General features: G+C 36.2%; 1 protein-coding gene across 5 annotated transcripts in view; it reads left to right on the top strand.

Annotated features, from left to right (window-relative positions):
* The window catches only part of C16H8orf34 (chromosome 16 C8orf34 homolog), a 454,294-nt gene that overhangs the window by 72,542 nt on the left and 362,817 nt on the right, over window positions 1-18,935 (top strand). For all 5 annotated transcript variants that reach the window (XM_030795298.1, XM_030795297.1, XM_030795295.1 and 2 more), the window contains exons 2-3: window positions 4,094-4,241; window positions 10,909-11,040. In XM_030795298.1, the coding sequence (XP_030651158.1) occupies window positions 4,094-4,241; window positions 10,909-11,040 (280 nt within the window). The remainder of the gene's footprint in view (window positions 1-4,093; window positions 4,242-10,908; window positions 11,041-18,935) is intronic.

Genomic DNA, 18,935 nt, shown 5'->3' with positions numbered 1-18,935 from the left:
CTGAAGTTTGAGGGGGTATCACCAACGGTCAGAGGAGCTGACCCTGAATATACCAGCCTGCAGCAGGGAAGCATGTGGCTCTCAGATGCTTGCCTGGAAGCTGCGGCAATTCTTCGGTGTCTTTGTGGAACTCTCAGTCAGCAGTGGAGGTTTCCACAAGCTTGCTGGGAAGCTGCTGTGAATCTCTCATCTGTTCTCACATCTGCCTGCATTCAACTCCGAAGATTAATTTTTTGTGTGCTTCACTCTGCTTTCTGAATCTCCTACACATTTCTTTCACTGGGAAACTCTAACTCAGATCATACGGAGATTCTGAGAATTCATTCCCAGCCTTAGAAAGAGGTGTTAGTCCATCACAGTAGGCTACATATAGCTCAAGCACTTAATGAGTGCTTTGCAGTCGTTATCTTATTTAATCTCCATGGCAACTGTATGGTGTAGCTACTATTGTTTTTCACATCTAATAGATGGAATATGAATGTTAAAGTAGGAGATGAAGGATTCAAATAGTGGCTATTAGGCTGGGCATGGTGGCTCATGCCTATAATCACAGCACTTTTGTAGGCCAAGGCAGGTGGATAACTTGAGGTCAGAAGTTTGAGACCAGCATGGCCAACATGGAAAAACCCTGTCTCTACCAAAAAATACAAAAATTAGTCGTGTATGGTGGTGCACACCTGTAGTCCCAGGTACTTGGGAGGCTGAGGTGGAAGAATTGCTTGAACCCAGGAGGCAGAAGTTGCAGTGAGCTGAGACTGTGCCACTGCACTCTGTCCATAGCCTGGGTGACAGAGTGAGACTCCCTCTCAAAAAAAAGAAAAGAAAAATAGTGGCTATCAGATTTCAAAGCCTGAGTGTCTAATCACTAGTTTCCTGTATCTTCAACTGCGTGTGGTTTATATTAATTTTATTGATATAAGTATGAACTAAATCTCCTGTTGGTGACAGCTGCTAATATATTTTGTTTGCAACTTGTATGTCCCCGTTTAACTAGCCTGTGAGTGCACAGAGTATCATATTAAAATTAACACCTACATTTTATCAATCCCTGAGTACTTAGTCTAAAATGTCCACAAACATTTTGTTTCAGAGCAGGAGTGCTCTTACCACTTCATTGTTCTATTAATTTACATACACCCACAGCCTGAAAAATTCCTATTCTCCCAAGGAATCTCATGTCACAACTCTTGCACTGATGGTAAGAATCGAAGGTGAGGCTCTTCTCTCTCCCTGGAAGTGCCATTTCCTACTGGTGCTCAGCTTATGTACCTGAAACTGGCTTGATGCTCTAGAATACTTTTTTCCTACAGTGAATGATTCCTGTAAAACTTTCTGCAATTGATTTCTACTCCAAATTAACATACTAGCTGTGCAACTTGATTCTCACCTTTCCAAATCTATCGGTCCCTCAGGTCTACCTCTGTGGCTCTAATTTCTAGTGGTGGAAAGAAATCGATCTTTTTATTGCCGTGATTGGCAAATCTAAGGGTTTAAATTTTCATGTCTGGGAAAGGGGTTTCTGTCAAGTTCAAGTCCTCAGAATCATTCAAGTCCAGCAGATACATGGATTAATTGAGAAGCAGGGTAATTACTCCTGCAAATACAATCATTTAAAACTAGACTCTTGTCCAACCAAGATACCCAACGTACCCTACTGCAAACATCAACTATGATCATTTCGCTCATGACTGAACTTGTCCTGTGTCTTTAATCTCATATATTCATTAATACAATACAAATGTATCGAAAATAGTTAATAGACTAATACTATTTTTAAAACTTAATAGTAATTACTTGGTTTATTATGACTGTATAATCCCTCTTCTAAAGAAAAATGTAGGAACGCTTCAGTTTATTAAAAAAAGAAATCTGGAAACTTTCCATCTACTTTGAAAGGTAAATTCAAAAACAAAACAAAAACCATGAGATTTTCAGAGGTGTCAGGATAGAAATGGCTGTGGCTTTAAAGTTCCATTACCTGACTTAATTTTGCTTTATCTGAGTATCCAGACATTCTGTGACAAGAGCAATCCAGTTGTACCTTCTATTTATTTTTGTTTCTGTTTTCTGCAACTCTTTATAATGTAAAATTAGTTCAAATAAAACATAATACATAATAGAGGTAAAATCCAAAATGTTTTAGATTGCATTCCACAGATGTATAATTAGGATTTAATTGAACTCTACATTATTTTACAATTAACTTCACAACAGTAGCAGAATGGCCTTTTTAATTTATAACTATAATTGAAATATTAAATAGCAGAAATGAATAATACCTGTGACAACTGATTGTTGGCTTACTTGTTTTTCAGAATATAAAAAGCATTACACTTGTCTAATAAATATCTTGCATCATAATGTATTTATGGTAAAAATCCTTTGCTCCTTTTACTTCTAACTCTGTGTTCAATCTACGCATTTTTTAAATATGCAGAAATATTTAATCCGTGACTCTATGATCCACTTGGGATCTTGTTATCTGCAAAATCCATTTAGCCTCTGCCCAGGTAAAGCCATGTTTTCCTAGACGTAAACATGTAAATAAATATCCCTTAGATAATCTGGACAGCAGTTTCTTATATAGCATGTCTGAGCACTATATTTTGCTGGGCTATAAAAGGTTTAATTGTTGTTTATTGGTACAATAAGGGATTCTAGTTACTAATATCTGCCTGTAGTCAATAAAGCAAACATTGATTGGTTGATTGATTCATTGATTCATACATTCAATAGGTATTGATTCAGCACCAGCTATGAGCTAGGCAGAGTTCTAGGCCCTACAGAGAAAATTGATATCAAACTAAGCAAGTCTTTTTCCAAGTGCTACAGTAGGGGTGGGGGAGGAGAGAGATAAGAAACAGGTGAGCAAATATTAAACAAAATTATTCTAGAGAGTGCTAAATGCTGTGAAGAAGATAAAATGATAAAATAATAAAGACTTCTGAAGATTGGTTAGGGTAACCTCTCGTAGAGGTATCATTGGAGACCGAAGGATGACAAACCAGCCATCTGACCACGAGAGAACATCATTCAAGACAAAGGAAACAGACCACCACCAACAAAAAAAGACGCAATGGGGAATTTCCAGTAACACTTTTGTTAGCTCTCTTAATGTCTGGTTTTTTGAGCACTAGAACACTGCCTCTCACAGAATCCTAGCTTAAAACAGCAATGAACAGACTAGAATTCTAGGCTAAAACCAATAAGATGAAATGTGACTGATATGAATACAAATGGTGCACACAAGTTCACAAACCCAATTACACAGCACAAAATGATGTCCACGTGGCTTGACAGCTGTTCATATTCGAAAAACCTAGGGATTCTAATGGACTACAAATTGGGGATTGCTCTTTGCTGTTCCTGACTGGAAAAAAAATATGTAGATATTACCCTTGGGCAGATTTCAGCCCAATTTAAAATATCATTAGAACTGTCCAAAATGGAACAGCCTGCTTTGCAGGTAGAGAACTCACCGTTGCTTAACTCAAAAAAGAGCAGAAGGAAGGAAAAAGGAAGGACACGTAACAGGCATTTTTACCAAAAGAAAATTCTGTATTTCTTGGAGACGACTTTAAGACACTTTTTGGTTTCTGTAAGTCTGTGACTTATTACTTGTTTCTTTAATTCCAAGAAAATTTTCTTAATTTTTGTTATTTTTATACCATTAAGAAGAAAAAAATGACATTGATATAAGGTAGATGGTGAAGTTTAGCAAAAGTTTAGTTTATAATGATATCTCTCAAAATAGCAAACTGAAGTTTAAAATTCTTAAGCTGTAATTTTAAAGGAATTTAGATTAAACTTTTAGTATGTTGTTGGCTAAGTATAATACAAAATAAAAACTAAATATATCTTGATTTTGCCACACATTAGCTGTGTAACATAAACAATTTACTTCTCTGCTATTGTTCCCTCAGAATGAGGGCAGTAACTTGTAGCTGTCTGAAAAGATTGTTATAAGCGTGAAGTTAGTTGCTGTATATAAAGCAGTTAGACCAGTGCCTAACGATATTAAATGCTAAGTAAGTGCTTGCTATTACTGTCGCTGTTATCATTAATTAAATTGTGCGCTCTATTCTGCCTTCAGGAATTAATGACCAAGTTAATAACTGAGACACCTGACCAGCCAATCCCATTTCTCATTGACCATCTTCAGTCTAAACAAGGGAACTGTGGACAACTTCAAAGAACTTTGTCTGGATCTGCAGCTCTATGGGCAGAAAGTGAAAAATCAGGTAAATGAAGAATATATATACAGTTAATTTGGGATTCATTTAATGTCAAAATTTCAGAACCCGTTTTGATTCTAATAAGATAAATCTAGATGGATAGTTACCAAAGATTTCATGTGTTCATCTCTGACCTTACCTAGATGCTAAAATTTGTCATAAATTATTCAATTTGAATATATTGTAATGTATTATGTCTCAAAATATAAGAATCAGCATATTCCATTTTAATACAGATAAGATTCAGATTTGCATCAAAAGATTTTATCCTGTGTAAATTCGAACTAGTTATCCTAAACTTATTTTTTAATGAATAATTTGAATTAAATACTTATAGCTTATCTATATAGAAAGATAATAGTAGAGTTATACAGGATTACTTTTCTTGTTGCCTGAATTGATGATTGTTCTTTATTTCTCCATGCCCCAATTTTATCCTGTGTAGTAAACCTCGGGAAGATTCATTGACTCTTTACATCAGGGAACTAGTCTTCTGAGTGTATGATAGCCTCATCTCCACAGTAAATACTGGTGAGAGAATTAGGTAGACTTGACCTAAATCTTTGTTCATAAAATGTGTTTACACATTGGTCTGTTAGTTTGACATTTACTTTCAAATCCAAATCCCCTCATGCCCATTGCTTGGGTAACCAACTTCTTGTCTGATTCCCGTAGAAATCCGACTGTACTCCAAATGACCTTCCTTGGATGGCGTTATCACCTCTCTCCGCCTCTTCATGCTTTATGGGATCCCATGAAAGGATTTTGGTCTTCTTTGGCTATATCTCATATGAATGCCTTCTTGATACCAGGTCTCTAAGCTACACTAAAGTGGGTAGAGAGTAGGGTATACGCTGAAGAATGTGGACATCTATGATGTCATTTATCCATACAAAAGTTATTTGCATCATATAGGAAGTTAGAATATGAACTTTTGGCCTAAAAAAGAAGAAACTCTTACTTTTTCTTGGCCCTAACTTTCTTAGGTTTAGATTCTAAGTAGAATGGGTAGGTAGGCAGGGGCTTAGGTTTGCAGGTACTAAGATGGTACCCACCACATAAACGCAGATCAGATGAACATCTATGAATTTACTGTAGCTCATGTGAGTCCATATTTTATAAATCAGTATCTGGAGAGATAGGAGTATATTAAACTCTGCATTTTTTTTTTTGTTTTTGAGATGGAGTCTTGCTCTATCACCCAGGCTGGAGTGCAGTGGCCCGATCTCGGCTCACTGCAAGCTCTGCCTCCTGGGTTTACGCCATTCTCCTGCCTCAGCCTCCCGAGTAGCTGGGACTACAGGTGCCTGCCACCACACCCAGCTAGTTTTTTGTATTTTTAGTAGAGACGGGGTTTCACTGTGTTAGGCAGGATGGTCTCAATCTCCTGACCTTGTGATCTGCCTGCCTTGGCCTCCCGAAGTGCTGGGATTACAGGCATGAGCCACCATGCCCGGCCAACTCTGCATTTTAAATCGCACACATTAAGTACCTCAGTGTTTATGTGTCAGAAGTCTGTGCACGGTTTAGCTGAGTCCTCTGCTCAGTCTCACAAGACTGCAAATCAAGGTGTTGGCTGGGTTACATTCTCATCTGGAGGCTGGACTAGGAAAGAATCTGCTTCCAAGCTCATTTGGGTTGTTGGCAGAACTAATTTTCTGCAGCTATAGGGCTGAGGTCCCTATTTTCTGACTGACTTTCAGCCAGGAGCTACTCTCATCTCCTAGGTGCAACCCAGAGTCCCTGCCACATGTCTGTCACATCGCGGCAGCTTACTAATTCTTCCTCCTGTTCTTTTTCCTCTTCTTCTTATTCTCCTCCTCCTCCTCCTCCTCCTTCTTCATCTTCCTTCTTCCTTCTTTCTTCTTCTTTAAAATGGAGTCGGGGTCTTGCTCTATTGTCCAGGCTGTAGTGCAGTGGCATGATCATAGTTCACTATAACCTGGGCTCAAGTGATCCTCCTGCTTCAGCCTCCCAAAGTGCTGGGATTACAGTTGTGAATCACCACGCCCTGCCGGCAACTCACTTCTTTAAAGTCAACAAGGGCATTTCTCTCATTCCAATCTACTAAGATGGATCTTATATACTAGAATGTAATCATAACACTGACACCTCGTCACCTTTGCTATATTCTACTGTTTCAAAGCAAGTTAAAAGTCCTGTCTGCATTGGAGGGGTAGGGATAATGTGGGACAAAACACCATGGGAAAGAGATCATGATTAAGAACTACGATGTTATTCTATCAGTTCTCTTAGTACCTATTGAAGAATTTTAGTTTCTCGTGGCTCACTTTAGTGGATAATTCCAGCAGGCTATTGGATGTGAGTCTAAAGCTTTGGGGATGGGTCAAAGCAGGAGTCCCAGATGTGACCTTCAATATTATACAGATAATAATAAGAGTGAAAGAATAAAGGAAGATGTGGGTAAAGTTTATAGTTAGAGTATGGGATGGACTGGAAGAAGGCAAGCATGAGATGATTTCAGGTGCCCTAAGTTTTGTCTATTTGCCAAGACAAGTGGTTGTGGGGGTCAGATAGGGAAGACTGAAGTAAGGGCACCAATTATGGAAAGTCACCAAGAGAAAGGAAAAAAGAGTTGGCAAAGGAAAATTTTAAAAAAGATTGCCCCAGCAGTTCTGGGGCCTAACGAAAGTCGAGGACATGAATTAATTATTAATGAATCATGGAAACTATGAGTAAGATTGTTAATTTACTCTAGCAGTGCCCAGAAGTTCTGGGAAGGAAGAGAGAAAACAGTTTGAGGGACTGTGAGAATTGTGGCTGTGTTACTACAGCAAGGGTGGGAGAACAGTTTTGCAGAAGCAGTTGAGGGTATTTGTGAGCAAACTGCAGGTGATCAGGCTGTCTGAGAAGTAGAGAGCAAGTGGAGGGAGAGGTTCAGACAGAGAAAGCCAATCAAAACTTTCAGGAGATCAATATAGTGAAAATATGAGCAATGCAGAAGGATACAAGCTGTGCTGAGAGACTGTGATATTTGAGATCAAGATGTTTGATGTGGAATGATTCCATATAATGAGAAAGTCATGTGGGCAGCTTTAGTTTGCGGGTAGCAGAAATATCAGGGAAGCGAAGCTCTTCAGAGTTGAGCAGGGCAAGGAAGTATGAAGCTTAATGCATGGTTTGTCTAAGAATAGAGGTCACTATAGTTTCTTTCAAGTTGTTGAAAGGACAAGAGACAGGAAAAGACTGTGCCACTGTCTGAAGTAAGGCTGTGAGATTAATCAGAGGCCAAAAGGATGGTGATGAGTGATAATGAAGAGAAATGAGTAGTATAGCTAAGGGACATTTCCCATAAGTGAGCAGACTCTTTGACTTTACTGTTGAGGCTTCTATCATAGAAGTATCACTGAACCAGGAGATCCAGCCCTGCTTCCACAGCCTGTGGTTGGTGGAGCATGGGACATGGGGCAAGAGCATCCACCATCCCAGGAAGCTGCAGAGGAGGGAATGCTATTGTGGAAAGAATGGGGGCTGTGCTAAGACATGAAATGGGACATTTGAGGATGGAAGAGTGTTTATGTGGAAGGTATGGACCAGAGGAAGAGGAAAAATTTTAGAAGGAAAGTATGGCAGGAAGGAAGAGGAAAGCAGAGATGGATTTTTGGATACTAATGCAACTAAAGAGTTTATAATTGAATGATGGTAAATAATGCCAGTTTAAACCCTGACTGTAATTTTGAATTATTGATTTTGGTGAATCTTTTTTTTGTTTTTGTTTTTGAGAAGGAGTCTCGCTCTGTCACCAGGCTGGAGTGCAGTGGCATGATCTCGGCTCACTGCAACCTCTGCCTCCTGGGTTCAAGCGATTCTCTTGCCTCAGCCACCCGAGTAGCTGGGACTACACGCACACGCCACCATGCCCAGCTAACTTTTTTTTTGTATTTTTAGTAGAGACGGGGTTTCACCATGTTGGTCAGGATGGTCTCGATCTCCTGACCTCATGATCTGCCCACCTCGGCCTCCCAAAGTGCTGGGATTACAGGCGTGAGCCTCCACACCCAGCCTGGTGCATCTTTTAGTTAGCCAGAAAATGTCTCAATATTTAAAGTACATGGGTATCATACTTTTCAGAAATATCTGAAGATATCCTCTTGTTGCCTTTAAATATATTTAGCAACTTGGGGCACAACATTTTCTCCTTAAAAGTCTGTCATTTAATATTGTGGAGGAGAATCTTGAAAACAGCCTTATTTTTATTCCTTTGTGGGAATAAAAGAAATTATGTTTCTTGAATACTCATGATTTTTTTTTACTTCTGATATTCAAAATTTTACTGGAGTGTCAACTATGATTTTTCAGGAAAATCTATTATGTATAAGTTGAGTCTTATTTACTGTTCTCTGTTTTTCTTGTTTCATTTGGCATTGTATTTGCTTTTCTTTGTTGACTCTCTTTTAGAGAGATGTATCAAGCAAAGTGTTTTCTCTGTGTCACTGATTCAATTTTCTGCACTATCAGTTTTCTCTTTCTGGCTTTGAACACAAATTTAAATGTTGGTATTGCATTTTAGTTTCCTGTTGCTACTTCTTTATCTCATCTTCTTTTTATTATTTCTGTACACAGTTACATTTTTATTCATAGGCTGGTTAGCTTATCTCCTCTCTAATTTCTTTTTGCTTCATTGAGTCCACCTTCTTTTATTTTTGTTGAGAAGACAAAACAGTCACAGTCACATTCCAACATTTAATAGCTTTCCATTATAAGTATTTTTTAAAACTATGATTACAATGATTCTTAATATTTTCTCTTTTTATTCAAACTTCAATGAGGAATGTTCTATCTAGTTCTAGATTTATCAACAAATAGTGTAGATGGACTCTTCTTTGTTCTCTCTCCATATAGCTTGGAACTATTTGGATTCTTTTCAAAATTTTAGAGAGGTGAAATCATGGTTGCTATTAAAATTTTCAATATTAGTTGAATCCTTTAAGTTTCTGCAAAATTGATGTATGACTTACTGTCTCTTATCTCTTTTCAATGAACTGGATAAAAGTATCATTGCTAAATTATTTCAATTAATATGGATTTTTTCTTGCTAGAAGTAGAGAATAAAGAAAACCACAACATTCATTTCATTCCTCTCTGGCTCCTTTTAATATTCCTTTATATAATGAGATGCTGTATTTTATGACCAAGGTTTTTTTCTCGCATTACCTATGTTGCATTAGAAGAATTTATAGTCCAAGAATGGATATAGAGAGACAAATTCTGAAAGACTGTGAAACAATATAAGGAGATGACCCCAAGGTTGGGGTAGACACCTAGAAATCTTCCATTGTCTTTCTGACTGGCCTATATCCTCTCTTAACCTTGTCTATGGAAATACTGCCTGGGTTCTAGCAGACCATGGACAAATATTTATGTTCCTAATGCTTTAGAATTTTCATGCCTTTTTGGTCTTTAATGGGATTTTGGAGGTGGACAAATTGGGTAACAGCTAGTTAAGTACCACCTTACCATGAAAGTTTGCGGAATCCATTACTGTGTAATGGTGTATGTTAGTTATTTATAAGTGAGTGGCCAGAGAAAGACTTATGAGTCATCCATAAAGCCAGGGTGGTTTTAAATTTGTAAATTAAGACAAGAAGGCATAAAGAAACCCTAAAGAATGCCACATAGATTAGAGGAATGGAAGATGAGGAAGGAATAAATGAGATGAAGAAAGAGTTATCAGGTGATATGGGGATGAGGAAAAAGATTGTTCTGTGTAAAAACATGAAATTCTTGTAAAAGAAGTCAAGAGGGATGAACTCTTGAAAGACCCTTTAATTGTGGAATGGGCGAGACAGTGACCACCTTCTAAGGGGAATTTCAAAGTAACAGTGTTGGTTGATTTAAATTTATCTTTCTTGCAATAGAAGGTAAATTGATTTACATGAATATCAATGATTTTACATGTCATAATAGATAAGGTGGCATCAAGTGAGTGAAATTTACTGAAATGTTTGTCTTTATTTACAGCAGAATACAATGCTTTATTCCATGACATTCATAGAATGTTATTTTAAGTGATGGGGACCCATGCCTGAAAAACATTTCAAATTAATTTCCTGGGTTTTCATTTTTTGTTTTTTGTTTTTGTCTTTTTTTTTTTTTTTTTTTTTTTTTTTTTTTTTTTTTTTTTTTTTTTTTGACAGAGTCTCTATCACTCAGGCTGGAGTGCAGTGGCACAATCTTGGCTCACTGCAACTTCTGCCTCCCAAGTTCAAGTAATTCTCCTGTCTCAGCCTCCTGAGTAGATGTGATTACAGGCGCCCACCACCACGCCTGGCTAATTTTTGTATTTTTAGTGGAGACAATGGGGTTTCACCATACTGGTCAGGTTGGCCTCGAACTCCTGATCTCAGGTGATCCACCCATGTCGGCCTCCCAAAGTGCTGGGATTACAGGCATGAGCCACCACGCCCAGCCAATTTCATAGTTTTATATGATATAATCTTAATCATATGCATATATAAACTGATTCATATCAGATTTAAAAGTCTCATTTACATATGAAATTAAACAAGGAATACTTTTGCGTGTGTACATTATTTTTGATATGAGGTGACCTATATGTTTTGTCAAGTATATTTAATGACTTCATGGACTTGGCTTTTGCTCAATCTTGAAATCACTTTGTTGCGATTTTACATATATTTTGTTTTAACAGAATCCAAAGGAACAAGAAGGGATTTCAGAAGCTATGATAAACCTTGGCAATTAAATGCAAAGAAGCCTAAAAAATCAAAAAGTGACCTTGCTGTGTCTAATATTTCTCCACCATCACCGGACTCCAAATCATGTAAGAAAGTTTCTTATTCAAATGCTATTCAAAGCGTGTAAGTTTATTTTGTTAAGAAAATGAAGGAAAGGTATTAATTGAAGCCCAACTTTTCATCTGATATTTCTGGCCTTTAATCTTAGTGAGTTTCATTTTTACTCCACATTTACATTGATCTTTATTCATACATGTGTATTTGCTCACTTATATTCTCAAACATGTGTAATTCACTTAGACCTTTTTGAGTGTAATATTCCTTGAAGAATATAAACTGCATGGAGCGGGTCTCTTGCCTCTCATAGCCAATTGCAGCATTACATCATATTGAAAGCAGTAGCTATCTGTATTTAATGAAGTATGTAAAAGCAAATTACATCTCTTAGAATAGAAGCAAAGAAGATTTCTATTCAAAACATTTAATAAAATTAAAAAAAATTTCATCTGGGATTTTCCTGAAGTCCTACTTGTTAATTTGTGATGGAAGTCCCTATAGTCTCTTCACTACTACTGTAATATCTTTGTTTTTATGTTACTACAAAGGAATGACTGAGGCTGGGTATTTTATAAAGAAAAAAGGTTTATTTGGCTTATGGTTCTTCAGACTGTACAAGAAGCATGACACTAGCATCTGCTTCTTGTGAGAGCCGCAGGAATCTTCCACTCATGGCAGAAGGTGAAGGGGCGCACGCATCATATGGTGAGAGGAAGGAGAAAGAGATAGGGGAGGCAGGTGCCAGGCTTTTTTTAACAATCAGATCTTGTAAGAACTAATAGAGTGAGAAGTCACTCCTTACCATGAGGACAGCACCAAGCCATTCATGAGGGATTGACCCCCATAACCCAAATACCTTCCACCAGGCCCCACCTCCAATATTGGTGATCAAATTTACCATGTGATTTGGAGAGGACAAATATCCAAGCTATACCACCTAAGTATCCCTTCTCTCTCAATGTCCCACTGCTTTGGTAGCTACTGGGATTCTCCAGTGCTCTGCTATCCCCACATATGTATAAACATGTCAAAAATCTCAGGAGCCTCTAGCAAATCACAGCTATTCCTGGAAGAAAAGAGAGCTTGCAAGCTGTTCTTCTTATACATCAATTCCTTGTGCTTGTTACAGGGTGAGATGTTTGATTTTAGTTTCAACAGAGAAAGGAGTAGGCAGAAAATATTTATCTTTGTTTGAAAATGTTTGAAAAACCACTATGTGCTAACTGGAATCTGCATCTGGGTCATTTGTGAAAGCAACTAAATTTAACTTTGTGAGCAGCTTCATTTACATAGTGGTACTCATAAAAAGTATTGCATTAACCACGCCAAGTTCTTGTGAGAATTATATGAAGTGTTAATAACTTAAAATGTTCTTCAGAAATTGTGATTGTAACCAAATTGTCCTGCTTCATCAGTTTGGTATATAGAATTAGGTCCCAACATTTTAAAAAATATACAAGTTTAAAATTTGCATGTCTTTTTTACAACAGTATAGCCAGTAATATCCAACACGGTGCCTGTTTCAATTAATAAACGCTAAATGATAAAAATGAATAAAGGAAGAAATAAAAAATGAAATGAATAAAGTCTCAGTCTCCCTTTTCATCATGGATCCCTACCTCTCTCTCTTTTTACTCTTGCTTTCTTCCAATGATAAGTTCAAAACCTTAGGAGATTAGTAAATTATAGAATTAGTTCTGAATTTGACCACTTCATCATTAAGGGGAGAATGCCTAAAGGCCCACTCATTGTGCAGGTCCTGTGTTCTTTATAGGATGCTCTCTAGCCACAGGGTGCTGCTGGTGGTCTGGTGTCTGAATATATTCCTTTTTACTCAGGTAATCTACTACCAACCTCTAGTTTCACTAGACTGTTACCAAGCTTTTTAAAGCAAAAATAATAATAAAATACATGTTTTTTTTAAAAAAATAGCATATGTAGAATTAATATATATGACAATAAGAATACAACAGATTTAGGGTTATTCTTTGGAAATACTTGTTAAAACAAATTATTTCTGAAGTAGTAAAATATCTCTGTACATAGATTGTGATGAGTTAAAGATGCATTTTTCATCTCTAAATCATCACTAAGGACTAGCACAAAATGCTTAAATTAAAAATTAGTAGACACATTAGGATGTGAAAAAAGTATTCATCCTCACGAAACAAAGGCAGGAGAAAAGTAAGAAAGAAACAAAGAACAGACTGGAAAAATAGAAATTGGACACCAATATTGTAAGTTGAAGTACAGATGTGCCCACAATTATAATAAATATAAAAGTACTAAACATTCCAATTAAAGCAAATATTGTCAGACTGAATAAAGAGTATAGATTTTTTAAAATATAAGAAACATACTTAAAATATGCAGATACAAACAGTTTGAAACTCTCTAACAAAAAGAAGCCTATATGGCTAAAGTAATATCACACCAAATAAAAATTTAAGATAAAGGATATTACCAGAGATAAAGAGACCATATCATAATCATAAAAGGTTGTTTAATTAAGAAGACATCATAATACTAAAGGGTTATGCATCCAATAACAAAAGTTCTCAATACATGATGCAAAAATTTATAGAACTAAAGGAAGATATAAACAGAATAAATTGACTGAAAAAATTTAGTAAGAATGTAGACCATTTGAACAAGACTACCAACTGCATTGACTTAATTAATATTTATAAACACTATGCTCAACAAAGTCACATGGAAAAACAAACAGAAACAAATACACAAACAAACAAACACAACTCTGATCCTTAAATCATACCTGAAGAGAGGCAAAAACTTTTTAGAAATGTTCCAGTTACTATGGCTTATAACAAATCACGCCAAGACTTTTTTTACATAAAGTTAACATAAGATTAACCATCCTAAAATGTACAATTCAGTGGCATTCAGTACATTTACAATATTACGCTACCTAGCCCCTATCTAGTTTGAAAACATTTTCATCATCCCAAAAGGAAATCATGTACCTAGTAAGTAGTGACTCAACATTCCCACCTCCTACCAGCCCCTGGCAACCTGCTTTTTGTCTCTGTGAATGTATCTATTCTGGGTACTGGCATAAACTTGGAGATGTTGTGGGTTCAGTTCCAGGCCACTGCAATAAAGTGAATATCACAATGTCAGTCACACAATTTTCTTTGTTTCTCAGCACATAAAAAAGTTATATTTATACTCTACTGTAGTCTAGTGTGCAACAACATTATGTATAAGAAAACAATGTACCATATCTTAAATAAAATACTTTATTGCCAAAGATTCTAACAATCATCTGAGCTTTCAATGAGTCATAATCATTTTGCTGGTGAAGAACCTTGCCTTGACGTTGATGGCTGCAGACAGATCAGGGTGGTGGCTACTGAAGGTTGAGGTGTCTGTGGCAATTTCCTAAAATGAGACAACAATGAAGTTTGCCAATGGACTCATGGAGCCAATAGACTCTTTTTTTCATGAAAAAGTTATTCATAATATGTGATGCTATTTGGTAGCATTGTACACAGGGTAGAACTTCTTTCAAAATTGGAGTCAATCCTCTTATACCCTGTCACTGCTTTATCAACTAAGTTGATGTGATATTTTAAGTTGATTCAGTATTTTAAGTCACTGCTTTATCAACTAAGCTGATGTAACATTTTAACAATGTTCACGACATCTTCACCTAGAGTAGATTCTGTTTCAAGAAACCACTTTTTTCCACTCAGCCAAAAGAAGCAACTCCTCATCCATTCAAGTTCTATCATGAGATGGTGGCAATTTAGTCACATCTTCAGATGCCACTTCTATTTCTAGTTCTTTTGCTATTTCCACCGTATATTCAGTTACTTCCTTCACTGAAGTCTTGGACACTTAAAGTCATCCATGAGGGTTGAAATTAGCTTCTTCCAAACTCCTGTTAATATAAATATTTTGATCTCCTCCCATGAATCACAAATGTTCTTAATGGCATCTAGAATGGTAAATCTTTTTAATGAAGTTTTTCAAGTTATTTGCCCCCAGATCCATCAGAGGAATCACTGTCTATGGCAGATATACCCGTATAAAATGTATTTCTTAAGTAATAAGACTTGAAAGTCCAGATAACTTCTTGATTCATGGACTGCAGAATAGATATTGTGTTAACAGACACAAAAATATTAATCTCCTTGTACATTGCCATCAGCACTCTGGAGTGACTGGGTGCATTTTCAATGAGCAGTAACATTTCGAAAGGAAGCTTTTCTTCTTAGCAGTAGGTCTCAAGAGCAGGCTTAAAATGATCAGTAAACCGTGCTGGAAACAGATGTGCTGTCATCTAGGCTTTGTTGTTTTATTTATAGAGCACAGACAGAGTAGATATAGCATAATTCTTAAGGTCCCCAGGAATTTTGGAATGGTGAATAAGCATTGATTTCAATTTAAAGTTACCAGCTGCATTAGCCCCTGATAAGAGAGTCAGCCTATCCTTTGAAGCTTGAAGCCAGGCATTGACGACTTCTCCCTAGCTATGAAAGTCCTAAATGGCATCTTGTTCCAGCATGAGACTGTTTTGTCTACATTGACAATCTGTTTTTTAGTGTAGCCACCTTCATCAACTATCTTAGCTAGATCTTCTGGATTGGTGTGGCTTTTCCATCAGCACTTGCTACTTCATCTTACAAGTTTATGTTATGGAGATGGCTTATTTCCTTAAACCTCATGAACCAACATCTGCTAGCTTTCAAATTTTCTTCTGCAGCTTCCTCAGCTTTCGTGGAATTGAGGAGAGTTAGGACCTTGCTTTGGATTAGACCTTGGCTTAATGGAATGTTGTGGCTGATTTGATCTTCTATCCAGACCACTCAGACTTTCTCCATATCAGCAATAAGCTTCCTTCACTTTCTTATCATTCGTGTGTTTACTGGAATAGCACTTCTAATTTTCTTCAAAAACTTTTCATTCGCATTCACAACTTGGCTAAATGTTTGGCACCAGAGGCCTAGCTTTCAGCATACCATGTCTTTCAACATGCATTCCTCACTAAGCTTAATCATCTCTATCTTTTGCAGAGACCTGCAACTCTTCCTTTCACTTGAACACTTAGAGGCCACTGTACGGTTTTAGATTGGCCTAATTTCAAAATTGTTGTGTTTCAGGGAATAGGGAAGCCCAAGGTGAAGGAGAGAGGTGAGGGAATGGCTGGTCAGTGGGGTAGAGAGAACACACACATTTATTGGTTAAGTTCACCATCTTACATGGGTGTGGTTTCTGGCATGTGAAAACAATTACAATAGTAATATCGAAGATCACTGATCACTGGTCACCATCACAGATATAATAATAATGGAAAAAATTTAAAATATTGTGAGACTTACCAAAATATTACACAGAGGCACAAAATGAGCACATGCTGTTGCAAAAATTAAGCTGATAGACTTGTTCAATGCAGGGTCTCCACAAATGTTTAATTTGTAAAAAAAAAAAGAAAGACGAAAAAATTATCCGCAAAGCATTATAAAGTGAAGTACAGTAAAGCAAGGTATTCCTGTATATCATATGAGTGAAATCACAATGTATGACATTTTGTCTCTGACTTACTTTACTTAGCATGTTTTTGTGGTTTATCTACATTGTGGTGGTATGTACACTACTTCAGTCCTTTTTGTGGCTGAATAATATTCCGTTGTGTGATTAAACCACATTTTGTTTATCCATTCATCTGCTGATGGGTATTTTGTTTGCTTCTATCTTTTAGCTGTCTTGAATCATACTGCTATGAGCATTCATATACAAGCATTTTTATTACCATTTTCATTATTTGGATAATAATTGATATTATATAATATAAATAATATAATAATTTATATTACTGTGTACTTGATTTGCTGGGTTATATGATAATTCTATGTGGAACTTTGAGGACCTGCCAACTTTTTTTCAAAGAAGCTGCACCATTTCACATGCTTACTAGCAATATACAAGGGTTCCAATTCTTCATGTATTTACCAAATCTTGTTATTTTCCTTTCTTTCCTTTCCTTTTTAAAAAAAATTTACAGCCATCCCGTTGGATGTAAAGTGGTATCTCATTGTTGTCTTGATTTGCATTTCCCTAAAGGCTAATAGTTTTGAGCATCTTTTCAAGTTTTTCTTGGCCATTTGAATATCTTCTTTGGAAAAATATCTATTCATACACTTAGCTCATTTTTTAAGTGGGTTGTTACTTTTTATTCTTGAGTTATGAGAGTTTTTTGTATTCTGGCTAGTAGATCCTTATCGGAGATATGATTTATGAGTATTTTTTCCATTTGGGGGATTATATTTTTACTTCATTAATAGTGTTATTTTATGTACATCAGTTTTTAATTTTGATGAAGCTCAATTGATCTATTTTCCTTTTTTTTGGCTTGTATTTTTGACGTCATATCTAAGAAACTCTTGCCAAATCCAAGGTCATAATGACTTATCTCTATAATTTCTTCTAAGAGTTATAGTTTATGCCCTTACATGTGGGTAGTTGTTCCATGTTGAGTTAATTTTTGTATATAGTAGAGGATGGGTGTCCAACTCCATTTTTTGCCATGTGGATAATCAGTTGTCTCAGTACCAATTTTTTGAAAATACTATCCTTTCCTCATTGAATAATCTTGTCACCCCATTGAAAATCAATTAACCATGAATATGAGGGTTTATTTTTAGACTCTCAATTCCATTCCATTAAGCTACATGTTTATCCTTTTGTGAGTACCACACACACTGTTTTGATAACTGTAGTTTTGTAATAGGTTTTGAAATTGGGAAGTATGAGTCCTCTGACTTTGTTTTTCTCTTTTTCTCTCTCAGGATTGTTTAGGCTACTCTGAGTGCCCTGAAGTTCTATATGAATTTTAGGGTCAGTTGTTTCAAATATTTCTGCATAGAGGCCATTTGGATTTTCTTAGGAAATGCGTTGGAATCTGTGGATCGCTTTGGAGAGTATTGGGAACATAACAAGGTTTCCAGTTCACGAGCATGTAATGTCTTCATTTATTTAGATCCCCTTTAATTTCTTTAAACAATGTTTTGTAGTTTTTGGTGTATAAGACTAGCATGTCCTTGGTTAAATTTATTCCACAGGATCTTATTCCTTCAGATGCTATCATAAATGGAATTGTTTCTTATTTTCATTTTTAGATTGTCATTGCCAGGGTGTAGAAATAAAACTGATTTTTGTGTTTTGATCTTATTTCCCAAAATTTTGCTGAACTAGTTTATTAGTTCTAACACTTTATTGTGAATTCTTTAGGACTCTCGAAAGATCAGATTATGCCATCTGAATATAGAGATAGTTTAACTTCTTCCTTTCCAATTTGGTTGCCTTTTATTTTTCTTTTCTTGCCTAATTGCTTCAGCTAGAAATTCCAATACAAGGTTGAACAGAAGTGATGAAAGCAAGAAGGTATCCTTTTCTCATTATCCATCTTAAGGGAAAGACTTTTAGTCTTGTGTCATGGAGTGTGGTGTTAACTGTGAGTTTTTCCAAAATACCTTTTATCATGTTGAGAAAGTTCTCTTCTGTTCCTAGTTTGTTGGATATTTTTATGATGGAAGTGTGTCGCATTTTTTTCCAGCACTTTTTCTCAATCAACTGAGATAAGCTGCAGTTTTTCTTATCATTCCATTAATATGATGTGTTACATTTTATGATTTTCTTAAGTAACCCTTGAATTCCTAGGATAAATACCTGGTCGTGATGTATAATCCTTTTAATATGCTGCTGGATTTAGTTTGTTAGTCTTTTACTGAGGGTTTTACATCTACATTCATAAAAGATATTGGTCTGTAATCTTCTTTTCTTGTAATGTCTTTATCTTTGGTACTGGGGCAATGCTGGCCTCTTAGAATAAATCAGAATGTGTTCTCTGTTCTTCAGTTTTTTTGGAAGAATTGATAAAACTTGGTGTTAATTCTTCTTT

The sequence above is a fragment of the Nomascus leucogenys genome, chromosome 16 (assembly GCF_006542625.1).
Source record: "Nomascus leucogenys isolate Asia chromosome 16, Asia_NLE_v1, whole genome shotgun sequence".
Classification (NCBI taxonomy): domain Eukaryota; kingdom Metazoa; phylum Chordata; class Mammalia; order Primates; family Hylobatidae; genus Nomascus; species Nomascus leucogenys.
This window is presented reverse-complemented; position numbering and strand designations above follow the sequence as displayed.